This window comes from Dicentrarchus labrax, unplaced genomic scaffold (assembly GCF_905237075.1).
Source record: "Dicentrarchus labrax unplaced genomic scaffold, dlabrax2021, whole genome shotgun sequence".
Classification (NCBI taxonomy): Eukaryota; Metazoa; Chordata; class Actinopteri; family Moronidae; genus Dicentrarchus; species Dicentrarchus labrax.
In genome coordinates, this window is record NW_026136701.1 from 17,432,894 (window position 1) to 17,446,751 (window position 13,858).

General features: G+C 39.1%; 1 protein-coding gene and 1 long non-coding RNA gene across 3 annotated transcripts; both read right to left on the minus strand.

The window, feature by feature from the left end:
• Nucleotides 1-608: 608 nt before the first annotated feature.
• LOC127368672 (uncharacterized) lies at nucleotides 609-1,930 on the minus strand. The gene is made up of 3 exons (XR_007885864.1): nucleotides 1,801-1,930; nucleotides 1,666-1,725; nucleotides 609-1,595 (listed from the first exon to the last, which is right to left on the minus strand). It is a non-coding gene; the product is annotated as an uncharacterized LOC127368672 (long non-coding RNA).
• Nucleotides 1,931-3,455: 1,525 nt separating this feature from the next.
• LOC127368860 (uncharacterized) lies at nucleotides 3,456-8,652 on the minus strand. 2 transcript variants are annotated; one of them, XM_051410102.1, is made up of 7 exons: nucleotides 8,474-8,652; nucleotides 8,249-8,354; nucleotides 7,427-7,546; nucleotides 7,230-7,311; nucleotides 7,046-7,136; nucleotides 4,191-4,310; nucleotides 3,456-4,128 (listed from the first exon to the last, which is right to left on the minus strand). In XM_051410102.1, exons 2-7 carry the CDS (start codon nucleotides 8,255-8,257, stop codon nucleotides 3,690-3,692), a joined length of 861 nt encoding a protein of 286 aa, XP_051266062.1. In that variant the 5' UTR covers nucleotides 8,258-8,354; nucleotides 8,474-8,652; the 3' UTR covers nucleotides 3,456-3,689. The 2 variants fall into 2 exon arrangements, with proteins under 2 accessions (XP_051266062.1, XP_051266072.1); XM_051410112.1 differs by lacking the exons at nucleotides 3,456-4,128; nucleotides 4,191-4,310 and adding an exon at nucleotides 6,424-6,954 and having other exon boundaries at nucleotides 8,474-8,644.
• Nucleotides 8,653-13,858: the final 5,206 nt, after the last annotated feature.

Here is a 13,858-nt window from a genome sequence, read left to right on the forward strand (position 1 = left end):
GACAACTCTGGATCATCTTGTCCATTAAAGAAAACAGAGCATGTGAGAACTCCCTTAGTGACTCACCCTCCTGTTGCTTTCTAGCATAAAAGGCTTCTTTGACTGCAATGAAAGACATAGGGCAGCTATACTGAGCCAGGAGGATCTCAAAAATACAGTCAGGGTCTCCCCTCACTTGCTGCGGCCGGTACTTAATCTCCTCACGAGCATCACCAATCAGATGATCATAGATAAAATGGGCCTTATCAATAGTAGCAAGTCTACGGGCACGCATGATAGCTTGTACTTCCTCAACCCAGGTCCGGATATTAATCTCACCTACGCCACTGAACAGTGGACAAGGTCTTTCCCTAGGGATATAAACTAATCTTTCCCGAGCAATGGCCTCCCCTGAGCTGGGGTCACCCTGCCCATGGGGGCTAGAGGGGCCTGACTGTGACCGAGATACATTTAAGGAGTCCATCTTGTACTAAAGGAGACTGGGCATGGGAATGAAGTTAGGCCCACTGAATATTGACAGGACAGAGCTTTCAATAAGCTTGCCAGCTGCTGCTTTGCCTTAAAAGAGAAGAAAAATACAATCCACTTAATACAATCCAACAATACACTTAAAATCATTCCACTGAACCAACTGATTTGAATGCACGTCTATGGGCTCTAAGACCCTGCTCACAGCGCCAGTTTGTGACCCCACCCAGGTTACAATGCGGGCCGATACCCAGAATAGAATTATACCAGCCCTAGACACCAACCATCTGAGCGTTGACACAATTTTTAAAGGGTTCAAGAAAAGCGGGAGACGTGCATTCAGCTCTCCAATAATATTTATTAAAAATAAATTATACTGGCAAAAGACCTGAAAAAGAAAAGAGAAACCATAAAACTAGTCAAAATTAGTTTATTCCACAATACTAAAATGGTCAAAACAACCAGTATATAAATAGCAAATGGCTTCACCATAACATAAAATACAATAAGATTAAATGATCGCGAGGAATAGGCAGGACAGGGTACTCACCGCGGGGAGACTCTATCACCCAATCGAAATCACCTTGTGTGCACACTGATCACTACAAACACTACAACTTGCACTGCAAGGAAAGTCAAACCTACAACCCAATGACGTGACCACTACCCTTCAAATATACCACACTGCATGCAAGGAGGGGTGCCTATCCCACGACTACTCCCCGCAGGTCGTCCCACTGCCTAATCAAACAAAAGACAGAAAATACAGTGAGATTCAGTTGGTTCAGATTCACAGACATTCAGGGTCACTACACCCAATATAAAAAGTATTCAACCATCTACAGATTATGTAAGTTGTACAGTCTGTAACACATTCGCCAACCACCTTGGCGAACTGGCTCAGGCAAAGCAGCAGTCTGGCCTTAAATCTGCAATAAGGGGAAAGAAAACATAACAAAAGTCAGTCTCATCAGCTGACAACAACATACCTCAGAGGGCATGACCCTCCTACCTTACCATACTGGTTTCAGTTACCTTGTACATGTGGGGCTCTGCTAAGAAGCAATGCAACAGTTGAAAAGCTCTACTCTGGCTTAAAAGGGGAGATGGAGGAGCTGAGTCTTTGCCTAAAGAGATTTTATCATATTAGTGATATATCTACGGTTTAATGAAGCCCCAAAGTTCACTGAGACATACCTCTTCAGCACAGGGCTACAGAGCATGCTCCATCTGGATCACTCAGGACAGTCACCACAACTAAATATACAAAAGATCTCATTAGATTTCTAATAAGGCAATATAACATTTTCCTCCTCCTCCTCTCTCCCTTACCTGCACGACACAGCAATCCTGCCACACAACCAGGCCTCAGACAAAGAGGCACTAATTGCCCTCACCTGTCCTTATGAAGGCGGGGAGCTCCCTCTGACTCTACCTAACAGGGCGGTGCTTTGGATGTAGAGGCCAGCCCCTCACATATCTATTTATTTATAGCGTTTTTATTATATTATAATAATCTAATAATATGTTTTTCTTTTCCAGCTGGTGTCAGACACTCCTGCATCTGTTGAAGCCAGCCACACTTCCCTGGATGGCCTTCATACTGAAAGCATCACCTTTACCTTCACTCCCAAAACGACTGGTGGCTGCTTTGTGCCTGTAAGTATCAACAATGCTCATTTTATAAAATGCTTTAAAACGGATTATCTATTTAGCTTACTAGCAGCAAGTTACAATTCTGGCTTTTACAACCAGGCATATATTTATTATGATTATGTATTATATTTATATGTATAAAGGGTTCATATACAAATTATCTTTTTTTATTTTTACATTTTTAGTAATTAATTGTGAGTAATAATTAGCAAATCACTCCTAAATTGTATTATTGCAAAAATAAAGTACTTCCTTTAGTTGGTCTACAACCTCTGCCAACAAGGCTTTGTCTTTTTATCTTCTTGTCATTGCATTCTTGATATTGGATCAGACATTTTAGGAACTGTTTATACAATTATCTGCCCATTATTCAAATTTAGTTTAGAAATAAATTAAATGCTGAAATAGAGGCATACTGCATATTAAAAGGGGGTTAGTATGGTGACCAGCTCACTTTTTGCCGTGGCAGCCCCCTAGCAGGGGAATCCAGCAATGGATGAACTGCTGATCAATATAGTCCACTTCTCTTGGATTCAACATCCTTACTGATGCTGGACTGAACTACTGCAACCTCTACAAACTGATGTCAGGTGAGTTCAGGAGCCAGAATTTTCTAAACATGAATCTTGTTGCCATGCCATAACATTATTTTGAAAGATCTTTGCTCATTTTATTTGTTGCTGTTGTATTCACTTGAAATATTAAATTCAGCCCCTCCCTGTGTTACTGTGTTACTCATTTCCATCCATGTTTTTGATTCTAGCGAGCGGACTCACTTCAGAACCGGGCTTCAAGGAGGTAACCAATAAATGGATTTGCCCCGGCTTCGAACTTGCAACCTGTAACACCCAACCTTTAATGTTCAAATTTCTTCCTCAAATCTTGGCATGATTTTGTTGCATTTGAATTATAAGCCCTTGTTTTCCCATTAGGTCAATTTGATTGTTTGATACACTCACATATTATGTATGACCCTACCTGAAGAAGACAGAGAGAAAACAATAAAAAGTTGAAATTTCATTATGCACCCCCCTTGTGTGGATTTTTGTCTTTATGGGCACGGAGAGGGAGCTATCTCTAGTCTGAGAACCTTTTTTTCACATCACTTTCTCCTCTCCTTTTTTTCAAGCCTCAAGTATGTGTGAATTAGTGATGGGAATTCCGGCTCTGTGGCGAGCCGGTTGTTTTGGCTCGGCTCACTTAAAAGAGCCGGCTCTTTCGGCTCCCAAGTGACTCCTTAGATTTTTTGTTGTTTAAATTAATTTATTACCAAATTATGTGTAAAATGAATTACTAATGTAAAAAAAAAAACATACAATATATCATATGTATATTATTTATATGGCTTTATTAATAAACACATATACATAAATAATTGAAAAATAAAAAAGACCCATTTTAATTAGACAAAAAGGTCCAATTATTATTTGTAAATGTGCAACTATGTACAGTGAAAAAAACACAACATCAACCAAACATCACTCAACAAAATATAATTAAAATGTGCAAAACAAAAAGAAAAAGCAGCATCCAGGTGTCTAGAAGTCTTCAGCGAAGATTGGCATTCAAAAAAACCAGTGGCCTCCACTTTGAGAGGTTGATCCTGTTTGTGTAAGACGTGGGTAGACTGAACACTTGGTCTCCCACCAGCTCAGTGGGTCTGCAATTCTCTGGAAAAGGGGCTCCTCGAGATATGATCTCACTTCCAACATTGCATCTGCTATTGGATTCCTTGTACTTTCACCGGTTGCTCGTTCCTCAAAGAATCTCCAAACAGCAGATGCTTGTGGTTCCTCTTGTTCTGGTTCTGCTGCCTCTTCTCCCTCTTGGCCCCTTGGCAGTGGACTTGACTGGCTGGATCTTGCTGCTGCTGCAGTTATTCTCTGAAGAGCTTCATCCACCGCTCTATTTTCAGTGATGGCCAGCTTCTTGAATCTTGGGTCAAGAATGGCAGTTTCTGACAGAACAGTGTTGTATTCCATTCTGTGGAATTTTCTTTCCATGTTGGTTTTTTTTTTTTTTTGGTAAGGGGAAAAGAGGGGGGGGGAAAGGGGGGGGGGGGGGAAGATGCACAGAGAGCATCCACTAACACCTTCACTTTCCCCATGGCTATTCTGGTCCGGTGCTCAACTGTCACTTTCTGCAGACCCTTGCACAGGATCAACATTTTAGAGGCTGTAACATAGCTGAAAAAGAGTAATAAAAATAAGTGAATTATGCTTTGTATTATTAAGCAGTATGTATTATTATATATCCCGTCATGTCTCATCTGCTTTTCATAATAATAATAATGCAACAACAACAACATCTAATAAACATGATAACTGAAAAGTAATAATAATAAAAATAATAACATGATAACATTTGTACACTGTACCTGTCTGCACTGATCTCTACAGTGACCTGCTCAAATCTTCATCACCTTCAGAGCATCTCTTACAATCAAATTAATTGTGTATGCAAGAAATGGGTGGTGGGTGCATTTCAGGGTTTTAATTACTTTTGTTATGTTAGCAGCATTGTCACTAACACAGCACACAACTTTTTTTTGTTTTTTGTTGTTTGTTTTCCACGTCCCACTCTTTTGCCACTTTGAGCAGCTGCTCTGCTAGGTTCTCAGACGTGTGTCTGTCACTAAACTCAAAACAATCCAGTAGACATGACACCATTTTGTAGCTTTCAATAAAGTGGCAAGTAACTGACATGTAGGATGTGGTGGTTCAGGATGTCCAGCAGTCAGTTGCTAAACAAACACCTGTGGCTTTTTTGACCCCCCCTAGCAGTAAAGCACATTCTTTGTCATATAGGCCTGGGATGATTTTTTTGGGAAAGCGTTTTCCTGCTTGGAAGTGCATACATTGGATTGAGATCATGAGTATAGCTTCTAAATCCTTTGTCTTCCACGATTGAAAATGGCTGAAAATCTTGTGCAATCATTTTAGCCAGTTCCTCATCAATTGAGTTTTGTTTGCTGGGGTTATAGCCTTTTGCAAAAACTGGCTCATAGAGCTCTGGGATGTAGGTCTAGGTGGTTGTGGTGGTATACTGGCTGATGCTGTAGATGTTGTAGGAGCAGCAACAGTTGCAGTAGACACACTGGCACCTTCATTTATAGCAGGTTCCCTTGCTTGTCTCTTCTCCTCTAATTGCACTGTTGGATGAACAGTTCTCATATGCCTGTGCAGGTTGTTTGTGGACCCTGCTTGATATGAAATTTTCACTTTGCAAAGTGTACACTCTGCCTTTGATGAGTCTAACACGTCAAAATGTGTCCAAACTTTACTCTGTTTCCTGTCACTCATCTTCATTTGTAGTCTCGGAAAAAATCGTAAAATCCTCTCTCTCCTCTCTCTCCTCTCGCTCTCTCTCGTCTCCCTGCCTCCTGTTGTGTGCTCACTGTGCTGCTTGTGTGTCTGTAACCCCTCCCCTCCCCTCCCCTCCCCCCTCTTGCTCAGTATAGACACACAGACTCTACCACACATCTTGACCAATCACGTGCAGCTTTAAAAGGCAATAAGGCTCTTAGAGCCAGCTCGTTCGCGACCAACCCATCACTAGTGTGAATTGACTGTTCCGAATAACTGGAGAGAAATATTGTTGTTTTGGGTAGTCTGGACAATTAGAGAAACTATAGTTTTAAAGGTCCAGTGTGTAGGATTTAGGGGCATCTAGTGGTGTAAAATCAGATCACAACTCCCTCACTTCTCCGAAGCAGAAACTGTGGTGGCTGCAAAATGCCCCCCAGTGTTTGTTTTGTCCCTTCTGAACTACTGTAGAAACATGGTGGTTCAATATATCGGACTCCATGGAAGGAAACATGTAGGCTAGATATAAACTGCTCATTCAGGTGATCATACTTTAGTGAAAATTATTAATATTATATACCATTTCCAAATTAAATAATTTACTTCTCAATGTTACATGATAACCTTCTCTTCCTCTCTCCTCTGGCTTCCACCTATTAAATTTTGTTGAATTGCTCTGGGGACATAATTCTTCACTTCAAGTGCAATAAGTCCAATAATAAACCAATTATTTACCACAACCTGGCTTGAGGTTGAACAAAGGATTTATTTCACATGACTAAAAGAAACTAAACTAAGACTGGCTGACTGCCATTTGTTTATATAGTCTTGCAGCTAGACCAGGTCCAGACAGGGTCATCACAAGAGTCAAGACCCTGCACAAGTGCCTTCTCCTCACTGAGACAAGATGTACACATACTGTAGAGGGTAAGGTGATGGGTCGCAGGGTGTCTGTGCCAAGAACCGGTGATAAATCACACAGAGAAGTCATGGCCTGGTTTGAAATTTAATTTGTCAGACAGTTCCAGTAAAATTCTCTCTCTGTGTTCGCTTTTTGGGCTAGTAAAGTCAGCCAATTCAAGAATATAAATGCTCTATAAAGTACAACTTTCTCAGTATTTGTTATTTTTTTTAACATGGTGACAAAAGGTTTACAAACTCAAATCTCATCAGTCCCACTCACTGCGGCCAGGGACATCACCTGAGTTAACATCACTGCAGTCAGGCCAAGGCTGAATTTATTCATTTATTTAAAACCACAGAAGTTTATATGGAAATTTTACAACTAATAATAACACAATTAATACATACATTCATCTGTAGATAGCAATTTTTCAAGGTGGTTAGTGGCTGGCTTGTCATACAGGGAGATACACAGGTTAGTAACACATAAACTGACAGAGAATCAAGCTATAAGCTATAAGTCTAAGAGTTCAGCTGTAGCGTCTGTACCACACTCTGGCTGACTGAGCCGGGTTTATATATTGCAGTGGCTTGGAGTCTTGATTAACTGTGGAGTCTTGACCTGTGTGTCAGGTGAAACGGTGGTAGAGAGGAACCCGGAAGCAGCACAGGCAGTACTGAACCATAATAACAATTCAGTGTGCAGGACTCACCCTTTAGTGATGCATGTTGCTGATTCTTTTGAGGAGCACATTGCCGAATTGCAGATCTCTTTGTAGCCTTCTGCCTGTGTCAGCCCACTTCCTGTTCGTGTACAAACAGACATACAAGCACATTAGGCACACAATACATATTAAGAGTATTAGAAGCACTACTGTTTAAAAATGAATCTCATACCACTGATTAGATTGTAGAATGGGCAGTAGTTGTTTGGACTGGTGCCATTCAGCCGGCTATTCAGAGGTGTTGTCGAAATGGCCTGTGCAGGAATAAACAAAAGTAATGTTAAGAGATGTTAAAAGGACATCTGAATGTAAGATAAACACTGACAACAGCAATAGATATTTTTTAAAGGTCATAAAAAGCCCACCTACCTTGAATTTGCAGAAAGCGGATGCCGCTGGAGGGTAGAAATCCAGGATCATATGAGTGGTTGTGTGCGATTTGCGGGATGTGTGCTTAATTTCAAGGTGTGTGGGGAGCTTCTTTATCATCTTACAGACAAAACAAAAACAAAAACAAACTATTATGCAACCAGAGGTGAGCAAGACCAATTCACTCTGCAATGATCATTATTATTCGGTCCCTCAGATATTGTGATTGCAACAGTTAACACAAATTCAACCAATCTCCGTGAATCACTGCAACTTTCTGACCGATCATTGTAGTTTCCCGTGAATTTCACCAATCATAGAAGTCCCACCAAGTAAAACACTGAGCCATACTTCACTGAACTTTTTTCACTGGCACAACTTGCCTTTGATTTTTAATGAATTATACCAACAAAAGGCAATTATTATTATTTTGCCCACAGTTTCATTGCAATGTGTGTTGCAATTTTTTAGAAAAGCCACCGTATTTCGCTTATTTCATTAACATCTAAAAAGCCAAGTCAGGTTTGTTAATATAGCACATTTCATGTGACAGGTGTTACATGAGATGAGATAATAATAATTGAATAATAATAATAATAATTATACAATAAAAGATTTACCCAACTTTAAACTAAAACTAGTTTAGTCTACTTTTAAAAGAAGAGCTCTTCATGTGGTAGAGAATTCCACAGAGTTGGTTCATTATAGCTTGAAAAATAAAGTTGTAGTAGTTAATGACACAGATGTAAAGGTTAAACAATTCTCCTTGTCAGAATAATTTTAGCTGGTCACAGAAAAAAAAAGCAAAGATGTTTTTTTTACCTCATACATGCACTTCTCTTGGCTGTCATCACACTCCTGTGTGCTCCACGCCTTCACCTGATTCACCAGAGCACGGACAGGTTCAGTGCAGGGCAGCTTAAAAACCCTGTAAGGAAGGAGAAAATATTTTACAAACTCACTTTTATTTTTAGCATTTTACTAAAAAAGCAACATTTTAAAAAGATCCCAGCAAGTAGCAACCTTCAAAGAATAAGTGCTATTTACCATATTACGGTGCATGTTGACTGGTCTGCAACTGAGGTGGCAGCCGGCAGAAGTAGCAGGGTTGTGAGGTGGTTGTGAGGTGTGAGGTGTGAGAAGAGCTGAGGTGGTGAGGTGAGCTGAGGTGGTGAGAAGAGCTTTCATATGCATTGTTGTTGTCACTGGATGTGGTGTCTTCTGGAGTGTTCAGTCCCTCTGCCTTTTAAAGATCACGAGAAGAAACACACACAGAAGTGCCTCTTCATTGGTTACTTAATGCCTCATTAGTGGGTGTAACTAAAGGCTGCCTTTCTTTTCAAAACTATTTGCACTTAGGATCTGGCCCCGGGGGACCTTGGTGAACTAAAGTCTTATGGTAATGACATTGTAATTGCAAATTCCCCATTGGATTCACCTGATTCGGATGTATTTGTTGCATGTGATATCTATATATCTATCTCTTTCCCCTCTTATTTCCTGCGTGCTCTCCAAACGTTTCCCTAAAGTACTTAATAAAGAATGATATCATTTCATGAAACCCTTATAAGTTCCATGGTACCTAGAGGTCACCCTTAAAGGGATAGTTTGGGTATTCTGAATTGGGTTGTCTAAGATATATATAGATAGTCAGTGTATCACCCACAGTAGACGGTGGAAGCAATACACTGCTGTGGACGGGGGCAGCACAGCCACATAAAAAGGCCCAGCAAATATAATCTATATCAGTTTAAGTGTACGCTGTATTTAGAATATTGTACACCTTTTTTCCTTGTTGTCAGAGAAACTGAAGCGTTTATATCGATCTATGATCTCTTCAAAGCCTTTGACAAAAACAGTGATTTTACGTCACAGAACACAGGAGTTACTGGTCTACCGCCGCCTCGACCTGCCTCAGTTAGTTAGTTTGTGTCGTTGTGTTTTAACGTGTTAGTTTGAATCCGAACTAACATTAGTTGTTTGGGATTGAGGTGTGTTCTGCGAGGTAGTCTTTTGGAGAGGGCAATATAAATGGCTGTCTGACGTAAAGCAGTGAAAATATTGTAAATATAGCATTCAACAGATATTTATTTTGCTTCTCCAAATTACCAGCATGCCAAATGCCCTCTAGTTTAGGTACCTCATACAATCCCACTTCAAAAATACCAAACCACCCCTTTTTTTTAGGAATGAAATAATCCAGGTCACAGTTTACACACAATGTATTTGAGCTGAGTTCATCATGAGGAGCACGATAGGGATGGCCCATGACACGAGATGTGTTCACAGGTTCTTGCATTTTATTTATTTTTAATTGGATTAACTGTGTCTGAGTGTCATTTAAGTCCCTGCTGCTATTATATGACTCTTACAGAGAGGATGTCATTGTGTGTAATCTCCTATGTGTGCATATCCATGTGAGGATGTGTGTTTGTGTGCTTGCTGTTTCAGTGACCATGGCTGATTATAACTGTTCTAGCTATGAAATCACAAGATTCTTAAATTTCACAGTAATTATAGTCAATATAGTCATTCGCAGATCATAAGTCTTTTGTTAGCTTTACATCCGAGTGCAGCTGTCACAGTGACCACATGAATAACAAATGATGTGTATGAAATCATTTAATTCTTCATTACCATGCAGGGTTAGGGAGGGTTACTTTAAAAATGTGATCCTTTGCAATTACTAATTCCCTGTTAAAAAATGTAGTCAGTAATTTAAGTAAGTATCAAGTATCACAATATCAACTTTAATAACTTTCCGTTACTTTTAATCTCCTCAACACCATATATGCAAATGAAGACAATAGAAATGAAATATCAACAAGATGAACTGTATTCTATAAGACAACAGAACAATGTAACCTTTGAAAAGATTTTTAGCATCAGCTATACTGTCATGTTGTTCCCTTTTCTGCTTTAAACACAAAAAATATGTCAAAATTTCCACCCAGTTAAAGCATTTATTTCACTAGAGGCTATGAAAATGAATTTGCAACCATAGGATTAGCTATGGTTTTACTCCAGACACCAGAGTGGTGTTATGAGACTTTTTTGTAATGTATGCAAATGTGCATGGTAGTATATTGTTCTGTATTTTCTTCTTCTTTTTTTTTATAATCCTGCTAATAATCCCCATTTTTTACTGAATGTAACTTTAATCTGATGACATCTTCTTTTCTGTAACTGTTTCTGGACAGACGTGTTGCTGTTGAATATTTTAAATGTAACCTTTCAAAGCTGAGAGAGCCACAAAATGTCGCCTCCGTTGTTCTGGTAAGGAGGCACAGACCTCAGAGATAAATACATGGATTTTAAAACATTCAAAGAAATACATAACACAGTTATTTGCATAGCTAGATACTTATATAAATATTTTTTAGCAGTTTAGGTTAGCTGACCCCTTAATATTAAAGAAAGTGCCTCATTATGTAAAATACTGTTGATTGTTTCTTGTATTCATATTAAGTGTTCTTAGGATGTAATTTCAGAGGCATTGTAAATTAATACATTTTTTTTTGCTCAAGTATTTGTACAGTTTTGAAACAAGAGCCATTTTATTGTGTAATTAAAGACAATCAGCACAAGACCCTCACGTCATACCCTTCACCAAATCAATTTCAAGGGTCTTCACAGGGGCTCATCATAAGCTTGATGTTTTGTATAAATAGGGTTGAAAGGAAAGCATTTACTCAGCCAGTCCTCTCGCTCATTCACACTCCTGCTCCAAGAGTAAGAAACCTGCTCCATTTCAACCATGACAATGCTGCTGGCCTCTGCTCTCTTTGTTGGGCTGTTTGGCTCTTTAGCTGCCGTCCCTTTCCCGTTCCCAGTTCCCGTTCCTTACCATGCCTTCTGCAGAACACAGTGGTGAGTTAGAGTTACTGATCTGGTTCTTGTCTGTGTCTCTTGTGTATTAGAATTTGAGGTTGTTGTAGTTGTTTTTTTTTTTTTTTATCAGGAATGTTCATTTTACTAGAATTTTAAATGAATTGTTTTGTGCTTTTTTTGTGTCCATACTTTTATTTTTCTAGGCTCTTTGCAACACCCTGTAGTGAAATCAGTGCCAAACTAGTTCAACAGATTGAAGTGTTCAGCCCTGAGACTGGCTGTAAGGAATGTCAGTATATGGTAAGAACCACTTCTGTTTTAGACTGACACAAAAGAACAGAACTCAATTCTAATGTCAGTGTATGTAAATTTAATATATTAAATCTAATAATATGTTGGGTTTTTTTTCCAGCTTGTGTTTGCCACCCCTGAATATATCACAGCCAACCACACCTCTACTAATGGCCTCCAGGCTGAGAAAATCACTTTTGCATTGACCTCCACCTTGCTGACCGCTAGCTGCCGTGTGTCTGTAAGTATCAGTGATGCTAATTCTTTAACAGTGACTTTAACAGGTTTTATAAAACTAGTTATTGTATTACAACAAGATGTAAAGGGTTCACTCTTATGCTCATTAATTAATTAAAAAAAACTGTGTTAAACTGCTTAATTGTAAAAGTAAAAAGACCTCTGTCTGCAGGAGGGATATGTATTCTCATGTTTAATATAAATACAGGTTTGAAAGACTTTTGGCTTATTTCAGTTTATTTTTATTTATGCACTATATGAGATAAGTTACTGAACCATCAGCAGAGGATTTATTGAACAATAACCAAACAAACCCTTCAGAAATTTGGGCTCACAGTCTGGGCTCAAGTATTATTAATATTGATTTGTAAATGTGTTGAAAACCAGTAATAAAGTCATAAGTAACAGTATATAACGCCCAGTATAAATTGGTGCTGTGTATTTAATTTTTGTATTTATTTTCTTACTTACCAGGCTACGTCCACTTCTCTTGGATTCACCAGCCTTCTAGATAATGGACTCAACTACTGCAACCTCCGCAACCTGCTTTCGGGTGAGTTCAGGAGCCAGAATCACTTGACAACATGAATTATTTTGTCCAAGAGTGCATTTCCTATTATAAACATTAATTATATATTAATGTGATTCTTGCTCTGTTGAAATATAAACTTTAGAGACATCTTTGTTTTATGAATGCAAATGATTATTAAGCACAAATGTGGAATGATCTGATTTCTGTCCATTTGTGTTTGTGAATTAATGTTTTCATTCTAGCGAGTGGACTCACCTCAGCACCGGGCTTCCTGGAGATGACCAATGAATGGGCTTGCCTAGGTTATGGAATGGCCACCTGTACAGACTAAGAAGCATCAATGTTGAATTTGCTTCACCAGATCTTGTCAAGATTTTGTTGCATTTGGTTTCCAATTAGGCCTAAGTATCTCTGACTAATATCTGAATAATTAAAGCTTAGATACTAACAATTTCATGAATTTCTTACATTTGAATTTGTAGTTTTAGATTGACAAATGTATGTACTTCTGAGAAAAATACCAATAAAAAGTTGCAACTATATTATGCTTGTGTGTGTAATTTAATTTAGTTTACCAGAGATCATCGAAACTGTTGCTGCACTCGTTCCCTCTTCTGATCCTGGGTTTTGGTGGTTTAATTTCTGGTGTAAATTCACTCTTTGATCTGGTATAAAGGCCATATTTAAGCAATGGTCTCCACTGATATTGGTAACTAAGGACAGGAAATGATGATATAGGTTTCCTCAGTGGTCATTTGCCATCAAGGGAGACTTGATAGAACAGCACGTCATCAAAAGTAAAGTGGAGCAATGCAGACAAGGATCTGACAGCTCTTCGCTCTCTGCAGACTCAAGATGACGCACTGTGACACGCATTTGTAAAATTGTGTTTTTATTATATTTTATAAGTGAGGGAAGTTTTTTCTAACTTTAACTTTTTGCTCTTTAAGTCACACACGTTTATTAGTTCTGCATCACAGACATGGAGCATAATTATTGGCCCATAATATTACACTGTAAACATAACTTGGCATTAACTCTTATTTCTGTGACTTAAGGCATGAGGAGAGTATAATTGCCCAATAGCTCTCATCTTTGATCTGGTCAATTTCAATCTGCCTCACTGGCCCTCGTGACGGCTCAGTCACAAGCTCAGATTTTGCAGTGATACTTCACACTCTACAGAGCGAGCACCCAGCACACACTCGCACCTTCCACCTTTGAGAAACCTGCTTCTTTGTGACCATGAGGTCTCTGCTGTTCGCCTCTGCGCTCATTGCAGGACTGTTTGGCTCTTTATCTGCCAGCCCGGTGCCTGTTCCTTACCATGCTTTCTGCAGGACAATCTGGTAAGACTCACTAATCTGCCTTAATCTCTGGTTTCATTGTGTCTTTGTATTCAGGCTCAGAAAGAAATGCTGCAACTTAGTGATGGCAAACATTAGATTCTATAAAAACATTAGCTGGAAGAAAATTGTTGCTGTTTGCTGTCATTTGAAGAATAATACTGTGATAATTGCTCTGTTGCTCCAGGTTGTTTG

Bases quoted from the DNA above. Each gene is read 5' to 3' on its own strand.
- LOC127368860 (XM_051410102.1), bottom strand. The intron at 4,311-7,045 runs GTGAGTCCTGCA...ACTCTTTTTCAG, and splicing joins GCAACATGCATCACTAAAGG to CTATGTTACAGCCTCTAAAA. The intron at 4,129-4,190 runs TTCCCCCCCCCC...AAAAAAAACCAA, and splicing joins GTGGATGCTCTCTGTGCATC to CATGGAAAGAAAATTCCACA.